Source organism: Apodemus sylvaticus, chromosome 9 (genome assembly GCF_947179515.1).
Source record: "Apodemus sylvaticus chromosome 9, mApoSyl1.1, whole genome shotgun sequence".
Taxonomy (NCBI): domain Eukaryota; kingdom Metazoa; phylum Chordata; class Mammalia; order Rodentia; family Muridae; genus Apodemus; species Apodemus sylvaticus.
Window position 1 is genome coordinate 30,729,233 of NC_067480.1, and position 19,282 is coordinate 30,748,514.

The 19,282-nt window shown below is 45.1% G+C and overlaps 1 protein-coding gene across 1 annotated transcript in view; it reads left to right on the plus strand.

Annotated features, from left to right (window-relative positions):
• The window catches only part of Col4a4 (collagen type IV alpha 4 chain), a 133,021-nt gene that overhangs the window by 21,676 nt on the left and 92,063 nt on the right, over positions 1–19,282 (plus strand). Inside the window, exons 4-5 of the mRNA XM_052192370.1 lie at positions 1,824–1,901; positions 18,632–18,766. Coding sequence (XP_052048330.1) covers positions 1,824–1,901; positions 18,632–18,766 — 213 coding nt within the window. The remainder of the gene's footprint in view (positions 1–1,823; positions 1,902–18,631; positions 18,767–19,282) is intronic.

The window sequence follows — 19,282 nt, forward strand, 5'->3', positions numbered from 1 at the left end:
GTCTTTCTGTCTCTGTCTGCATCTCTCCCTCCCTCTTTCCTTCCTTCCTTCCTTTTCTTTTCTTTTCTTTCATTTTGGACAATGCATCATGTTTCTTAGGTTGGTCGGTGAGCTTGCTTCTACCTCTTGAGTGCTGTGGTTATATAGGTTATGTAGGAGCTCTTCTCTATATTTTCTTCGCCTCACATTAAGTTGTGTTCATTGCCTCAATTATACAAATAGGCAAATTTTATCTCCACTGCATTCTTGATAATCTTACTTCTGCTGGTAGCTCTAGTCTAGTTATAACTATAAGTCCCATTTCCCATTGTAGCCACAGCCTTAGTGGGTGAATGAAAGCAAGTGCTTGAGGGTGGCTGAGTCTTTAGAGAATCTACGTGTGGAACTAGGAATTCTTGGTCTATAGTTGGTACTGAAGTGGCTGATGACTCTGGGTATGGAGATTAGGAGATGGGATAGATGACAAGGTGCTTTGTCTCACAAAGGACAGGAACTTTCTTGTGTGAGGTGTGTGCATGTCTGTGTGTGTGTGTGTGTGTGTGTGTGTGTGTGTGTATGTGTCTCTGTGTTTGTGTGTATGGCTATGTCTATGTGTATCTATGTATGTGCGTATATGTGTCTCTGTGTGTGTATGGCTGTGTGTGTGTGTGTGTGTGTGGTGTTTAAAGCAGGGAAAGACACAAATGATTCAGATTCAGGAGGTTCTGACTGAGAGATACATTAGACTCCCAGAAATTTTCAGCCTTCTTGATGCTGCAGGCCTTTAATATAGTTCCTCACATTGTGGGGACCCCCAACCATCAAATTATTTCCATTGCTATTTCATAACTATAATTTTGCTAGTTACACATTGAAATGTAAATTTCTCATATTCAAAATATCTGATATGTGACCCCAGAGAGGTCGTGACTCACAGGTTGACAACCACTGTATCAGAGGGGCCATCATGGAGACCACCAACTGCAGGAAAAAAAAAAAGAAATCCAAACCAAGAAATCCAAGACGTTTTCTGGAGAATTACCTTAGGAAAGATTTTTCTGGTGAGGGTCACCTATCCTGGCAGATCTGGGAGGCACAGCAAAGAGACCATGTGGAGGAAGGGAAGTTTATCTCTGAGACTAGACTCTTGTCTGGGCATAGCTTTTCTAACTAAACCATCATACCATTTACATACACTCCTAGACGGCTCGCAACTTACTAATGTAATCTTCATAGGAGAGAAAGGCTCTAGATGATTCTGCTTCTGGCAGCTTTTGAACAAGGTTCCTTTTTCTCCAGTGTCCTCAGATTACAGGCATAATCAGTACCTCCAGGATTGATGGCCCCGCCCCCTCTCCCACAGGCGCAGGGGCTCTGTCCTTTTATGTGTCAGAACTACCCAATTGTAGCCAGGTGTGATACTGAACTTGTGAAGCAGAGGCAGGAGGATCAAAAGTTTGAGTGCACCCTGGCTACATAGCAACAGCCTGTCTCACAATAAATAAAGTAGTATTTGCTTTTCCTGGATCCAAGGTAAAAAGCGGGTCTGTGGGCTGGAGAGATGGCTTAGTGGTTAAGAGCGCCGACTGCTCTTGCAAAGGTCCTGAGTTCAAATCCCAGCAACCACATGGTGGCTCACAACCATCTGTAATGGGATCTGATGTCCTCTTCTGGGGTGTTGGAAGAGAGGACAGTGTACTCACATATAATAATAAAGAAATCTTTTAATAAAAAAAAAAAAGCGGGTCTGTGGGATTCTGTTGGGCTTGTTCTATTGTATATTCCATGAACTCCACTAAGCCTTGAAACTTAATATACTCAACAAGTAGCTTCGTTTTTTTCAGAGTGGCAAGAAATACGGCAGCCCCTGCGGAGGAAGGAACTGCTCTGTCTGCCAGTGTTTTCCTGAGAAGGGATCTCGGGTGAGTGACACAGAGTTCGACCCGCTCCAAATATTTAACCTTCCTTAGCCTCCAATTCTCTGCCTGACCTGTGAGCCTGCAGTGCTTATCTGTCACAAACGTGTCACGTTCTTAGGGCTGCCATGAATCAAGACTCTGTGTGAAACTGAGAAGACAGCCTGAGCCATGCAGTTCACCTGTGTTTTAGAGAACACTAGTGTCATGACTCCCCCGTGAAGAAAGCCCTGTGATGTCATTCTGGGTCACCTCCTCCAAGGTTTATGCTGTATCAGTATTTTAAAGGCTCTGAGAAGTGTGTAAAGAAGAAAAGAAACCCTTTACCTTGGTTTAAAGTCATCTTTCCAGACATTTCACCATAATGCCCTTGCATGGATAGCACCTTATTGAAGCTTAATATTCCAGTTAAGGCAATAGCTCTATGTTTCATATTCCATATTTGCCTTGACTGTTCTATGTGCTCAAAGCACCTTAGCTAGCTCTCTGATTCCTCATTTTAATGTCCCAGTTCTGCTGTGCGGAGGACTGAGCCCAAGGCCAGTTTCTAGTTCAAGGCTTCCCAGAATAGTTCTGTTGGCAGCTATCTATTTTGTCAAGTGTGGAGACTATGCCGGCCACTATCTTTTGGGAATTCACAAGCATGTCCCTGTGCTCTGGCAGCTGCACTGGGCAGCTTGTTAATTCACGAATGCTGAGGCTCCGATGAGGCGACCCTCTGCTTCAAAGCCCTGTCATAATTTTTGTAGACATATATTGAAATAATCACTGTTTACACCTTAAATACACATAATTGTGTGTCAATTAAAAATGAGGTGGGGAAGACCACTATGGAAATATCCTCACAGTCTGGCAAGAAAGGTTAAGGTTGGTTGACTTTCTTCAGCTCTGGATAGTTTTGATGTCAAAATGCAATAATTTGTTTTGATGCAATAGTCTTCATTCTACTGAAATAATATAGTGCACTGGGGACTGTCTTAGTCAGACTTCCTATTGCTGCAGTGAAACACCATGACCAAAAAGCAACCTGGGGAGGAAAGGGTTTACTCAGCTGACACTTCCACATTACTGTTCATCACTAAAGGAAGTCAGGGTGGGAACTCCTAGCAGGGCAGAAACCTGAAGGTAGGAGCTGATGCAGAGGCCACGAAGGGGTGCTGCTTACTGGCTTGTTTCCCATGGCTTGCTAAGCCTGTTTTCTTATACAACCCAGGATCGCCAGCCACAGTGGGCTTGGTCCTCCACTATTGGTCATTGCTTGAAAAAGTGCCTTACAGCTGGATCTCATGGAGGTATTTCCTTAACGGAGGTTCCTTCCTCTCTGATGAACCTGGCTTGTAGCACGCTTATGCACAAAATCAGGCAGTGCAGGGCCTGGACTGACTTAAATCTGTTCTCATAATTCTGGATACTGGGGAGCCAAGTTCAGGGTGATCATAGACCCCATGGCTAGTGAGAGCCATTTCCTAGCTTGAGAACAGTATCCTTTAGGGGTGGAAAGAAAGAAAGCTCTCTAGGATCTTCTCAGAAGGACTCAACGGTGATGATCAAGTCATCCCCCAGGCACCTCATCTCCAACTCTTGGAAACCCCACCTTCTACTCTTGGACAACCTATCTTCTACTCTTGACACACTGGAACTTGGGATTTCAACCCATAAGTAGGGAACCTAAAGAAAGATTCAGTCCATACAGTGTCCATATCAACCCCACAGGGCTAGGCATGACACTCAAAGTACAGGCTTGGCTGGTAGTCAGCCTTCAGGGCAATACATTTCCTTTTTCCCACCTCATGGTTTTATCACTGTATCCATGTGACTTTAGAAATCTCAGTTCCATTAATTCTGCATTTCTTTGCTGGGGACCTTTTTGTTTCACCCATCTTTCTAGGGACACTTGACAGTGAAGACAAATTTTAGTTATCCAAGCTGGGTAGAAGGAGCCGCTGGCATCTAATGGGCAGAGGCCCATGGTACAGCTCAGCTTCTTGTAGTATAGGATATATTCTACACCAGATACTGATCGGTCCCCAACATCAACAGAATAGAGAAGGCTGTTCTTACCTCCGTAGCTCCACGGGGTGGGTGTAATTATTTGTGTTTCCATCTGATGGTGTAAGGAGTCCAAATCAGAGCCAGCAACCACATCCAGGTGCCTGGCCTCACCTCCGGTACTTGCTCCACTGGCGTGGAAAGGTTATTACACGTAGGTTCCAACACCTGGGTCTACTGTCACTGTGTGAGCTCAAGAGAGCCCTTCCTGAGAGCAAGCACTTTACATTGGCGACCTGGCTCCTGCTGCCTTTTCTCGAGCTTCCCCATGATCACAAGCCAATGACTGTGTACAGAGTGTGCTTTTTGGCCTCCAAGGCTGTCTGTTCCCAAGGCTGAGCTCCTCTCTGCTATGTGTGTGTCCCTGGTACTGGGTGGCCTAAGGGACTATGTGTACAACCCCAGCAACCCCCACCTTTCCTGATGGCTGGGATCTCCCTGTGAGGGCCCAGGTGGGAGCGCCATTTTCCAGCAGAGAACGTGGGAGGAAGGCCATGTGTCCCTGGGAGGGGTGGAGAGAGGCTCTCGGTCCTTAGCACCCAGCCAAGCTCTCAACCACAGTGGCAGCTCCAGGGCGACAGCTGAATGATAATCATGAGCTGACCCCAAATTCCAGGGGCTGGAGGTGTCTCCCGGAGGCTACTCAGCCAGTTTAGGGAAAAGCTGGTATCCCTAAAAAGGAAACTGGTCCTTTTTATTACTGTTTATTCCTTGATAGTACAAAAATGAATTCTGGTCTTTTTACATCACCATGACCATCTGCCACTCCCCACACTCCTCACTGAAAACTTTCTTCTTCTCAGCAAGTTTCCTTTCTACTTTGATCTTCCTCCTCCTCCTTCATCTTTCCCCTCCCCCCACTCTGTCTTCCCCCACCTTGTGTATATGTGTGTGCGTGTGCACTCTCGTGCACATGTGTGACATGTGCGACTCATTGTGTTTATTTAGGGTTGCTTGTGTGAGCATGTGTGGAAGGCTGTTACTAAGGCAATGTCACCTCATCTGTGGATACAGCACACAAGAAAACGACACCTCACCAGTAATCATCAGTTGTCACAAGTTCCTTACAGAGGAGTCATGGCGGCATCATGAATCCTTCACCATCCTTGGTCAGCAACCTATACCAGGCACTTAGATTTTCACCTCATAATTATGGCTTCAGGAGAAGCATTATCTACCCATGCAGGGGGCTAAGCAGTTCTTGACAAGCAAAGCTGTCTTCTTGTTAACAGCATGACTAGCTCTTTCCTCTGAGTCTGGAGATACAGTGGGGTAAAGCAGGAGCAGATACATGCAGTGGTGCAGCATCTTCTCTTCATCAGTTTTAGTATGGCTGTGCCTAAACTCCCTCATTAGGTCCTAAGCATAGCCTTGTGATGGGTCATGTGAACAGTCCCTCGACTAACAGTGTACACCTTAGAGGGATAAGCTGATGCTCATTGGTTTCCCCTTTGGATTAGGTGTCCCCCATCGGACTGAGTTGAGTGAGTAGTTAGTCTGCATGTATCAATCAATGGATTAAAATCCAGACTTTAGCCCAGAGTCCAGAAACCTTTGCTGTGACCATTGTGGATCCAGAAGGAGACTGTTGCCAAGTTAACTGTGAGTCTCTCCTCTGCTCCTAGACTTCCTGTCTCACACTGGCACTGCTAGGAAGTGAGTAGGATCTCATAGTTCAAATCCCCGTGACCTTCCATTGTGGCCAGAGATGAGCGTCTTCAGACCAAGTCAACTCTGACCACTGTGGCACTAGGAACTTTCCAGGCCAGTGGTATTGGGGTCAGGGCAGGCGATGAGAGTGTCCCCCTGGCCAGCTTGCAGACTCAAGCTCAACCTAGGAGAGAAAGGTTTGTCTAGAGGATAAAGCTCATTTCTCAGGGTAGGGCTATCCCTTGGTTCTAAGATATAAGGTGTGACTATATAGCTACCGAGTTGTTCCCCTGCATCATCTATGATTTCTCTCCATCTCCTCTCTGCACTTGCTGTTAATCTATGAGGAGGTGAATGGGATAGCACTGGGCAGGATTTTACCTTAGTCTTTGTTAGTCTCCAGGGAAGCAGCTCCATGTAGCTAGTGGTTGTCTTTGTGTAAGATGAAGCCATGTTCTTACGAACCAGATAAGACCTTTTATGAGTTCTGGGTTAGTGACTGGGGTTAGGGGTGGGGTAATTCTTCTCATTAGTTTATTTATCCACTTTATTTCTCAGTCCCAACCCTACCTCCTTTCCTCCAAGTCACACTCTCACAAATCCTTCCCCCATTGTTCCTTTCCCTTTTCCTTAGAGAATGGGAAGTCCCCCTTGGATACCATCCTACCCTGGGACTGAGTGTATCCTCTCCTACTAAGGCCCAGCCAGGCTGTCCATCTAGGGGAATGGGATTCAATGGCAGGGAACAGAATTAGAGAGCTCCACTCCAGTTGTTATGGAACCCACGTCAAGACCAAGCTGCACATCTGCTACAAATGTGTAGGGGTCCAAGGTCCAGCCCACACATGCTTTTTGGTTGTTGGTTCAGTCTTTGTGAGCTCCCATGGGCCCAGGTTAGTTGACTCCGTAGGTCCTCTTGTGCTGTCCTTGATCCCTCCAGCTCCCTTAATCCTAACCCACTCTTCCTCAAGACTCTCTGAGCTCCACCTGATATTTGGCTATGGGTCTCTGAATCTGTTTCCATCATCTGCTGGATGAAGCCCCCAGGAGACAGTTATGCTAGGCTCCTGTCTGCAAGCAGGGAGAACATCATTAGTAGTGTCAGGGGTTGACTCTCTCCCATGGGATGGTTCTCAAGTTGGACCAGTCATTGGTCGGCCACTTCCTCCATCTCTGCTCTATCTTTATCCCTGCATATCTTGTAGGGAGGACAAATTTTGGGTTGAAGGTTTTATGAGGGGGTTGATGTCCACCTCTCTCCACTGGAAGACCTGGCAGGATGCAGGAGGTGGAAGTGGTCTCAGCTAGGGTCCTCATAGATGCCTGGGAACCTCCCCTGTCCCATGTCTCCCGCTAGTCCATAGAGGGATAATATTAATAGTTTAATTTTTCTGTAGCTCATTTAAAAAAATGGGCGAAGGCGTTTTATCATCTGAGGGAGTGAGAAAGCCATGAAACCACCATAGTTTTGTGATGTGGTTTTCTGTACAGGAGCAAATGGCTTTAAACTCATCCCTTCTTCAAGTTTTTCGTTTGAAACCAATGTCAAATATTAGTGAATCTTTCCATTTAGATTGTGGATCCCTGAACACGCTCAGTACAATGCAGTCCTGTGCTCTCGCTCACCTACCTCCTATACGTTTATCAGCCTGCAGCCTGTGATTAAAAGTAGAATTTACTTGGGGAATTTCAATTATTCTTAGTATTTTTCATGTCATTAACTTATTTGCATGCACAGTTCTAAGTCTCAGACTCCTTATCAAATGCACAGCTGCATTTAAAATGCTAACTTCAGCTTGACAAATGGTTCCACACAGTAATTTTATGGTTCCAATTCCTCAGGAGTCAATAATGTTCTCTTTCATCGAAACACCACCCACTGACAGCTGAAGGTGGATAAAACCAGTCTGTTATCCATTCCTTGGCTTTGGAACTGCTTTCTTGTCCTGTTACATCCTGTTCCTCCAAGGACTCACTGTCTTATTACTAGAAAATTCTCTGATCAGTGATGCATACAATGCATGTGCTTTTAGGGGACAGCAGGTAATCTGAAGTCAGATGGCTGGGACCCTTCTCATCTATAAACATGAGGTTCATTCATAGACCTCATGCCTTCCTCCTATAGAAGCAAGGAAATCCAGAATCTTTTTGAAAATGGTGCCCTACTGTGACGTGTGTTTTCTGGACGATTCCAGCTGCCAGGACACAGGTTACAATGTTAGCTCAGGTTACTTAAGTTTTTATTTCAGAAATGGTACCTTGGCTTTTGAACACCAAGACCCTTGCAGAAGCTGAAGGGACAGATTTCTAGGTTGGAGTCTGCTGTGTCTTGGGGTTGAGTATTTCTGAGAAGGGTTTTTTTTGGGGGGAGGTCTGTGTTTAGCAGAGCTCTGGTCCACCTACAGTGTGACTGCAGCAACAGTAGTTGGCATCTATCTGAAGAATCGCTGCAGGTAACTAGGTTCAGTTTCGCAAATCTCCTTCACGTCTGGTGTTTGCGCATATGAATGAAGGAAGCAGAATAGTTGCCTCCCGCACTCTACAGTGTGCCATGTTTCCCATCATACCAAGTGTAGACATGGTTCTAACATAACACGACTTCCTCCGGGACTCAGGTGTAGTGTGTGTTTGACCGTGGGTTCCAAGTTTCTGCTTACGCCCTTCATCTCCTTCAGTACGGTGATGTCTAGTAGGGCTTTGGGTCTCCCTATGTGGAGTTCAAGTGCTTATTTGGTCACTTTGTTGTGCTGTCTTAACTGGAATAAATAGTAATATTTTCCCATTTGTTGGACAAATAACCATCAAATACTTTGTTGGGCAAAGGGCAAGACTGTGTGATAAGGAAAAAAGTCCCTGTGGCTGGGAAGTTTCACGGTCCTTAGGAGAAACAGATGAGAATCACCCTCCAGCCACTATTTCTGGGTGCTTGAGGGTGCCTTATGGGAAAGAGGAAACAGCTAAGGCTATTTTGTCTCCCTGGGTGGGTAAGTTGGTGTCCTGGCCTGTCCTTGCATAGAAGCACATGGACGACAGACACAGGGTGCTGGATATGCCCTTGAGTTGGGACCTGCTGGAGTTGGAGGGCAGCCAGCCTCATCATGGAGGAAGAGTCACATTAACACCCACAGCTTCTGTGACAAATTAGCACATGCTTGGTGGCTTGCGGCAACAGAAGTGTGTGCTTCAACAAATGCTTGAGACCAGCTGTTCAAAGGCAAGGAGTTGGCACTGCCAGGATGCAGCTGGAAAATCTGCTTCAACCTCTGTGGTTCTTCCCCTGGTCCTAGATGCATTACCCCAGTTTCCTTCACATTACTTATTCTCTGCAGTGTTGAATCTCATTCTCACCTAAGGAGGCAGATGTGGGAGGGCAGTTAGAACTACCCTTGGACAACCTACAATAGCTGAACCCAGGATAAGACCCTAAGAGCATCTCATCTCTCCTCATCTTATGAGAACAGTGGATACAAGAATCTGGGGAAGACAGGGTTTTATTAGGAATGCCTGCTAACAGGTTACTACATTCGCCAGGTAGGAAGACACAGAGTTTTAACAAGGACTGGATATGAGTTGGGTGGGTAAGCTCAGAAATACTCCTAAGATTAGCTTGACTGCAGAGAGAGGCTCATGGGAGCTGCTGGGATAGTGCTCAGGGTGGTGCTGTGCCCCAAATGAAGGTGTAAGTAGTGCGGATTGACAAGTATTTCAAGGACCACATTTGAGGGAATAGCACAGGTCCAGCTCTGGACTTGCATAGCTTGAGGTCCCCTGCATAGGTAGGCCTTGAGAAGGAATGGAAGCTGTGGAGAGGCTCCAAGAGGCTGTGGAGAGGCTGATGGAATTGTTTAACTGTGGATACAGGGGACTCCATGGAAATACTTAGCCTCCCTCATCAAGAGAAGTTAAGAAGGGGTCAAGGCATCCCTCTGGAGTTTCAGGGTTGCTACCACAGGAAGAAGAGGAGCTGTACAAGACACAGCAGGGAGAAAAACACATAGAGGTTAGGATAAAGTGGAAGGGCAGAGAAGGAGGTGAAATCACAGGCGCAGAATGATAGAACCCTACCTAGTGTCCTAGGACTCCCAAACACATAGATAATGTCAGGCTGTTCCCAGCACAAAATGAGAGAACCATTCATCAGGGACTGGTCGAAGAGGTGACCTTGTTGTCCAAATGGCTAACCTTTCTCCTTTGGTTCTCTGTGCAGGGTTTTTCCACTGTACCTACATACTGTCTCTTGAGAGCATAGCTAAAATCCCTAGTGCTCCCCAAGGCAGACTGATCAGTGTACCCCACGCTCCTTGTTAATAGGCGAGGTAATCTTAGGGTCCGGGAACATTCTTTGCTATTGCACTCCAAAATCCTTGGGTTGCTTATAACCTTTTCATTCTTTGGTTTTTAAAACACTTCCTGATATCCAGACTTCCACCTCCCCCAACAATATGGGGGTGGGGATGGGGCGATTCTGAAAGTGCTGTGTGCCCAGAGGACTCCAGCTTCACATGCTGCTCAGAATGAGGGTGTTTGTGATGTTGCAGTGACACCTACTGGCATATTCTCTGAATTACATCTCAACATTAAAAAGAAGTGGGGTTTAAAAGGGATCTATAATAATCTGGAGGGTTGTCCTAAGGAGCTGAAGGGGTTCACAGCCCCATGGGAAGAACAATGACTTCGGACACCCAGATACCCCAAGACTCCCAAGGACTGAATCATCAACCAAGGGGTATACATGGTTCCAGCCAAAAATGTGGCAGAGGAATGCCTTGTCGGGCATCAGTGGGAGGAGTGGTCTTTGGTTAGATAAAGGCTCAATAGAGGCCACAACAAAGGGAAACAGGTGGGGGGGAAGTTGCGGGGGAGGTGGGACTGTGTTGGGTAGAGGGGTATATACATGGAGGCAGGGGGAGGGAGGAGGGAGGAGGGGGAGGGAATCGTTGGGGAGGGGGGCTTTTGGGAGGGGGAAATTGGGAAAGGTTTTACCATTGGCAATGTAAATGAAGAAGACACTCAACAAAAAAAAGAATAAATAGACACAGCAAAGGGAGAGGTGTCTTCTTAGACACAACATTTATCTTAGTTTCAGAAGTATTTATGAAACATGAGCACATACTTAAAATTTGTATTGTGTGAGACAGTGTGGCCAAGGTACTGGGAATGGATCTCTGGTCCCATAGACATTCTAAAGGTCATTATCTTAAGAAGATATTAAGTAATAAACACAAAACGTCAATGAGATGAGGGTAGTGAATCTGTTTGGCTGTTATTTTCAGGTAAAAATAATGGTTTGAGGGATGTGAGGTTGGAAAGGTCTGGAATGGAAAATGAGGCAGACGCTGAGATCAAAAGGTCTGAGTTCAGGTCTCTACTTCCCCAGTGTCTTAGTGGGGGTTTCTATTCCTGCACAAACACTGTGACCAAGAAGCAAGTTGAGGAGGAAGGGATTATTAAGCTTACATATCTGCATTGCTGTTCATCACCACAGGAAGTCAGGACTGGAACTCAAGCAGGTCAGGAAGTAGGAATTGATATAGAGGCCATGGAGGGATGTTACTTACTGATTTGCTTCCCCTGGCTTGATCAGCTTGCTTTCTTATAGAGCCCAAGACTACCAGCCCAGGGATGGCACCACCCACAAGGGACCCTCCCCCTTGATCACTAATTTAGGAAATGCCTTACAGCTGGATCTCATGAAGACATTTCCTCAAGGGAAGCTCCTTTCTCTGTGATAACTCCAGCTTGTATCAAGTTGATACACAAAACCAGCCAGTACACCCAGGTCCTGTCTGTGTGGTCTCAAGCACATGGCTTCATCTCTCTGAGGCTGAGAGTCCTCCTCAGAGGATGAGAAACATGCAAGGGTGGCTTTCTGCTTCCTATTGCTGTAAAGAGCCCATGAGAAGAAAGCAGAACATCGTATTGAGCTTAGAGTAGACCAATGTCACTGCCATCGACATGATTGATGGGAGGATTGGTAGGGCTTGAGTGACAGATGAAGACAAGCTATGGTTATTTCTGGGATACAGGTGTGAATGGCACATGAATACATGAGCTACAGGACTGGTGGGTTGGGGTGGGGGGGCACAATGTACCATCAGAGAGAAGGCAATGACCCAAGGTAAGGGCTGGCTGGAGGGAGCTAACAGCTATGTTGGGGAGAAAACTGGGGCCAAGGGAGACTGAGAGTTGGATAATCTGTGCTACAAATGATGTGACTGTGACTTGGGGCTTTGCAGTGGAGGGCAATGAACTAGAAGTACAGCAGTTGTACACACAGTTAGAGCCAGCCTGGGCTGCAAAGTGAGGCTGTCTAAGAACTGCTGCTTCTGCTGCTGGTGATGATGTTGATGAAGTAAATGAGGAGGAGGAAGAAGAGAAAGAGGAAGAAGAGGAAAAGAGGAGGAGGAGGAGGAAGAAAAAAACCAAGTTTAAGGTTTGTTTAAACCTTTTCTCCTTCCTGTGATAGTTTGATAGCCAATGCCATGGTCTTACAATCCAATGGTTAGTGAAAACGTTTTCTTTGTTACTTCATTCATTTGTTTTGCTTACACTGATGAAATGTTTTGCTGAGAAAAACCATGGAAAGGTCACAGGAGAAAACTGGACACACACACATACACACACACACACACACACACACACACACACACACACACAGTTCTAAACTCACCAGGGCCCTCCATTCTGACCTTGGTTGACAGTCTTTCAAAGTTCCCATGGAAAGATCCCCTCTCAGTGTGTGTGTGTCTGTGTGTCTGTGTGTCTGTGTGTAGAAGTCAGGAGCCACCCTCTGAAGCCTTTTCACCTGTTTTAAATAGGGTCTCTTAATTGGCCTGGATCTCATCAAGTAAGCAAGGGATCTGCCTGGATCCACCTCCCCAACCCTGGGACTCCAAACTTATGCCTTCCCACCTCAGTTTTAAAATATAGGTTCTGAAGCTTATTGGGTCCAATGTTCACACAGGAAGGACTTGACAGGTTGAGCCATCTTCTTAGCCCTTATAAGTGTCTATCGTTGTCAGTTTGCAACGAAACTGCTACAAATCACAAGAGTGCTGCTGTTTTTTATCATCTCTCATGGGTTCTGGTCCCAGAGAAGCCAGATCAGTGGCATTCAGAAGGGCTAACTTGTAATGCTGATTTGTGTTCCTTAGAAAGGTATAATTTTGTATCTTTTGATTTTTTCTACCTTGTAAAACAAACGTGATTTTCTTACTCATAACTTAGTTAACCTGGGACAGAGTCTTAAAAAAATGTCCTGAGCTCTGAGTGATGCTGTGTGCATTCTGCTCTCCCTCCTTGGTCCAGCTGAGCCAGGAGTCTGTGCTGCTGTGAGGGCACTGATAGATAACCCTTCTGATGACCCGTATCCGCTTGGCCCTGGAGTAGGGGGAGAGAGGTGACCTGGTGGTTTCACATGGCACACCCAACTTGCCCAGGGATCAAACTGATTATCATTGGATTCTACACCCGGTGACTTCACTGTCTTATAATGAAGGTCACAAATCCCAGAGTCAGTTTTGTCCACATAGTAGGAGTGATATAAACCACAACTGTTCAATCTGAAACTTAGTTGAAGGTCTCCATGTAGAAGCGAGTTTAATCATGTTGTGGTTGGTGAGTGGGGATTAAGGCTTAGAATCAGGTATACACAGAAAGAGATAGAGACAGAGATTTGGATACAGGTAGATAGACAAAATATATTCATATACATATATATGTATATATATATATGAAAAGTCTTGTGATGATTGCTTTTCTAGTTTTGAAAAACAACTTTCATGGGCTGTTATTTTTCTCTCTTCCCTCTGTCTGTTCTATGATAGCCTTAGAGATAAACAAGCCTAAATATTTACTTATAAGGTTATTTCTCCCCTGATCCCATTTTTATGTGAACAGATTTAATGAAAATAGAAATTCTTTCTGTATTACTGTAGATAAATTATTTATTCTAATTGAGTGAACTGGCAGACCACTATTTCAAAAACTAACATTTGAGGGGGTTTTGTGAGCAGCTTTTAGACAGATTTAGTACAGTCACCCAGGGTTTACTGTGCTTCTTTTAAAATTTTTATCATACAACAAAATAACTAATAATATTAAAAAGCACTAAAATGAAGTCATAAAGTTCGTAGTCTTCAAAAGGGGGACATTCCAAATTTTATGTGAGTTTTCCACTTACAAAGTCGCTGTGCAGGGAGGTTGGAATCAAGGTCTACCGGCATCCATCCAACAGTTTAAGATTCTAGCAGGCTTGCAGGTCTGCTGCCTGCTCAGCAGGTGGCGGGGTAGAGCATACAGTTCCATGGAAGGGTCTCAGCACCTTACAGAGGTCTCGAAAGCCAGTGTTCTGTCTGGAGACAGTGGTTTGGGGCTTCAAGGAAATATTTGCACCTCATCTTTCCTTGAGGTGGGGCAGGGCTCACCTCATTTTGTGAAAGTTTGTCCTCTGCAGTTATGGTCTGAGTTTTGTCAAGCACAAACTCAGACTTGGGCTCAATCCCCAAAGTCATGTGTGAATGGTATTAAGAGGTATCAAAACAGGTACAATGACCGTAATGCTTAGAGGTGGGGCCTCTGTGAAGTGAATAGAGTATTAGAGTGGAGCTCCCCACCCCCAAGATTGATTCTGATGGCTAATTAAAGATGGGCAAGAAACTAGCTCCGCCCCTTTCTCGAATCACTGTGTGGTATAGCTTCCTGGCCTCTAGCCAGAGCCTGTACCGTGACATTGTGACATTTATATTTTGCTTGTACCTTCTTAACTATGAGCCCAAATAAAACTTTCTGTCTTTTGTTTGTTTTGTTTTGTTGTTTTTTGGTAATACTGGAGATTAAACCTCGTGTATACCAGGGGTGTGCTCTACCATTAAGCTCCCTCCTCAGCCCAGCTTTTTCCCTTATAAATCACTCTGCCTCTGGGTTATTTAATTGTAGTAAGGAAAGGCTGGCCAATCCATCTTTCTCACCAGCATGGTCTTGAATACCAGGAGGTCCCGGTTCAGTGTGTGTAGGGTTAGGGAGAGGGCACGGGTAAGAGGTTGGTAGAAACAGGTGAGAAGTGTTCTTTGGCACCTTGGAAAGACATTTTATTCTCAAGGGCAAGGGCAGGGGGCAGGGTGAGGCGGTCTTTCCATGGGAACTTAGGTCAACCATGGGCAGGAACAGAAGGCCTTCATCAGTGAGTACAGACAGCACGCTCAAAGCTTGGCAAACAAGAGCTTCCCAGAAATGGCCAGAAGTTTGTGTGCATGCCAGGTCAGGGGAAGGGACCTTGGAGGAAGGTTTGTTTTCCCTCGGTAATGCAAACAGCTATTTTCTGCTCCACTGTTTGTTTTCAAAGTATTTTTTATAGTTCTTTCTCTAATCAGGACCCATTCCCACAGCATACTAAATGGAATTCCATCAGGCTCACCACGGTGTTAAACATTTCCACTCCTCCACCCCACCCTCACCCTTTTCCCCCCTCTGCAAAGTCCCATTAGCTTACTGTATTCAGGGCTGCATGTTTGAAATGAAATGCATTAAAGAGATTTATAGCCAGTTAATTGGCCATCTCTTTCTTAGTTTCTCTTTTATATGAGAGTTCATCTTGCCGTGTTCTCAACAGCACATTGTTGTAAAGTACTGTATTCAAAGAAGATCATTTGGGGGATGTAGTGTACAAATTGCTTGAAGAATGAAAAGATACTTCCAAACTTACTGTAAAAGCAATTGTTTTCAGATTTTTGTATTTAGGGGAAAAAAGAAACTTTTAAATGTCTGTTAATTAATCTCATTTAAAAGGTTAATATTAGCTATAAGATTAATTGATCTATGGTAAGAAGGTCCTTTCAGGTTGTGGTCTATCCATTGCAAATTGATCTGCCTTCCCCATGTTCCCAGAGTCTCACAACTCTGCTTTATTACTGCTATTTGGTCACACACACACACACACACACACACACACACACACACACACACACACTGGAGTTCTTAAAAATTCCAAGCTTTTCTGATTCTCAGTTGTAGCCATTATCTCGAGAATGGAAAAGATGAAGAAAAAGGAAAATTCATATGAAGAACAGTTTCCAGTTGCACTGTCCTGGCAGATGTTAAAGGCAGACAGTAACGCTGTGGAGTCGGTGACTGAATAGTGACATAGAATGGCAATTTATCTTTATCACAAAGGTCACAGTTGCTGATTATAGGATGCACTAGGAGGGGAATGGGACATGGCCCTGCCTGGCCGGTATTTTCCATCCTGGCTTGTATTTTCCAATCTCATTATGCCTGCCTACCCTTCTAGAAGCCTTCATCCGTAAACAGATAGCAAACCATAGGCTCTGCCCTCTTTCTTGAGCATTGGGAGCATATGGCAAACTGTTCTGTGGCTTGTTTTTGTCATGTGCACATTTGTCACAACAGGTACTCTCTTAAATAGCTTCATGGGCTTTATTCTTTTTGGCCTTAAGCTATTGACAAAGACGCCGGGCATGAGAGAGGCTAGGGATGTAGTCCAGAAAGGTCGGAATGAAGCCCACTATTATATATAATTGATATATGCTAATGAGATATTTTAGAAGGAAAAAAAAAGATGTACTCAAGGACACACAGGTAGCAAGTGGGCCTCCAGCTTTCAGAGAGTTCTGCCTGGGTCCTTCATCAGTGTCTTCCTCAAGTTCCCTGTCAGCCAGAGTGGTCACTGTTGCTCTCTCCCATGGCTGTGTGTAAATGCTGTCAGTGTGGCACATTCTCCTCAGACCCTTCCTGCAGTTTCACGTTTGCTCAGGGGAGTGGAGCTGCCCACACCCTCAGCTCTCTGTCAACACCTCAGCCTCATGAGGAGCAGACTTGCTCTGGTTCTCTCAGCCCAAGGCTGGGTGGCTGAGCAGTGCCCTCCCGTCAGGGGTTCCTCTAGCTGTCCACCAAGGAGGAATGACTTCTTTTTCTTTCTTCTTGGGCTGCCTTTCTTGCCTACCTCACTCGCTGCTCTCCCTCTCCCCACTCAGCCACCTTCCAGGCTGCCTGCCTTCCATGTTTTCTCTGAGTCTTAGTAGCTCAGGCGGGTGCATCTAAATTGTGCTCCCTCATAGAAGTCACACAATGTGTTCATCCTGTCTCAGGCTCCTGGATTTTTGTAAGACTGTTTTTCCTGCTATCCAAATGATATTGTAAAGAATCATCTTGCATTGTTGCAAGTGGCTCCTTCAGCAGGCCCCACTTCAGTCCTCTATATCACCTCCCTCTCCTTGGCTGGGCTTGCTTAAGTCAGCGTCACCATGTAAGCAGGGTTCAAGTGTGGTAATGGTTGGGTCCCAGTTACAACTTCTTCCCAATAGTGAGCTCTCCTGTGTGATTATGTAGGGTATTCAGGCATATGTGCTAGTCTAGTGGGACGACCTGGCTATTGTTCTGCTTTTAGGGCAATCTGCTTATTAGAAGCACTCCCTCCCCCAATTGCCAGCACACAATACTTCCTTCATGGGATCACACAAGATGAGGTGCCCACAATGAATGGGGCTAACACCTTGATTTGGGGGTATTTTAGAGTTTTATACATATTGGACTCTGCAGGAAATATTTTTTCCCAGAATGCTATACATCTTCAAGACCATCCTGCATTTGCTCTAGAAATCTAAGAGATAGGATCTTAGTAGGTAGCTGCTGAAATTCAACAAATGTTTCTGTCCTCATAGCAAAACCTATTTGATCTTCGAATGCAGTTACAGGGCAACAAGATGGCTCAATGTTAAGTCATTTACTGTCAAGCCTGACAACTTGAGTTCTATCCCTGGGACTAGCATGGTGGGAGGGAGGAACTGACTCCAACCTCAACACGTACTTTGGGGGCATGTATGTTGTAAAATATTTACTTATTCATTCGTTTGTTTGTTTGTTTGTTTGTTTCTTGAGACAGGGTTTTACTGTGTAGTCCTGACTGTCCTGGAACTCTGTAGATCAGGCTGGTCTCAAATTCACCGAGATCCACCTGCCTCTGCCTCCCAATTGCTGGAATTAAAGGTGTGTGCCATTACTGCCCAGCTAAGATGTTCATTTTAGAAAGATGCACTTATGAGTGAGGTTGGGGGCAAGAGGCTCTAAAATATTTTTTTCTTAATGAATTTTAGAAAATTTGAAGAATCACAAAAATCCCATAGCCCAACTTTGAATTTGAAGAGTGTTTTCAAATTCTAATGAGATATAACACACGCTGAACTATGTGGTGGCAAAAGAAGCTGAGTACATTTGCCACCCCATGGACAGAATGCCGAGACACAGTGCCATTTGGACAAACTGATGCTATATTTCTGAGTCTATTCAAATAGCTTCTTTGTTGCCATAGGTTGATAATCTTATAAAGAAATCAACAATTGAATTTCTAGAAATCAAAATTATATTTTGAAAGAATTATTTTTCCCAAGTTCAAAATCACTAATTGTACAGGAGCGTTGGAGGAGGGCAGCTACAGGACATAAAAGTCATTGTCCCTTCCAAGTACCAGGCACTTTCTTCTTCATTCAAAACTCTGTTCCTCAAAATAAAAGCTTGGTATTTTTAGTTCTATGATTCAGAAACCATCTCAAGACCTACGAATGCAATTGTCAGTGGGAAAATAACAGAGCTTTAATCAACCATATCTGCAAATATATGTAGTCTCCTTATACACATATACACACATATGCACATACGTGCACACATGTTCAGACGTGAATGCATACATATACACATGCATACAGGCACACATATATTTATGTGCACACATGCACATAATAATGGACATTTATCACAAAGCTTAAAATCATCGTGAAAAGGCAATGCTGTATGCATTACTTGGGCTTCCCCAATAGTTTAGGTTTCCCTTGTCTTTCCCCAAATTTCTCCTGCCTGTCATGTGCCTGCTTGTCTGCTTTGTGTCTCTACTTGTAGTAGTCAATTGCTTGTGTTTCTATGGGAATTTGCTCAACTTTAGTGTTGTGACTTTTCTATACCCACAGGGATGTGCCTGTGTTAGCAAGCACTATTTACAGCTTCTTTGGCTCTCCTTTCCATTTCAGGGTCACCCAGGACCACTGGGACCACAGGGACCAATAGGACCCTTGGGACCCCCAGGACCCATTGGGATTCCAGGAGAAAAAGGACAAAGAGGTGACGGTGGCCTGCCTGGACTACCAGGAGAGAAAGGAGACAAGGTGAGTGGCTCAGTTAGCATCCTACCAGTCTCCAGTGCTTGTTTGTTTGCTTGTTTTAAAGTCTGAGGATAATATTGGTTTTTGAGAGAAAACTTTGGCTCTGGATAGGCAAGCTGTAAATCTCTGCAGCTGCCTAAAGGAGTCAAAGAGAGAAAGAAGGGAAAACCCACGCAGCTACGCTGGCCTGGAGGCACACGGGCATGAATGTAGAGGCGAGACACAAGGCAGACAAGCAGGCACGTGACAAAAGTTTGGAGAAAGACGGGGGAAACCTAAACTATTGGGGAAGCCCAAGAGAAAGGCCGAAAGCTGCTCTTCTGAATCACTTAAGGCAGTGGGCACATTTGTGAAGCCGTATGCCCCAGCCTGGTGCTTCACCGTGGGTGGGGATTCTGGAAAGGAAAAGTGCCTTATCTCAGGGAAGGACAAATTATTCCACCCATCTCTTTATAGCACCCAGGCTCAGGAATACTGTGCAACTGCACATGGTCAAAACCTAACACACAGGACTGTGGT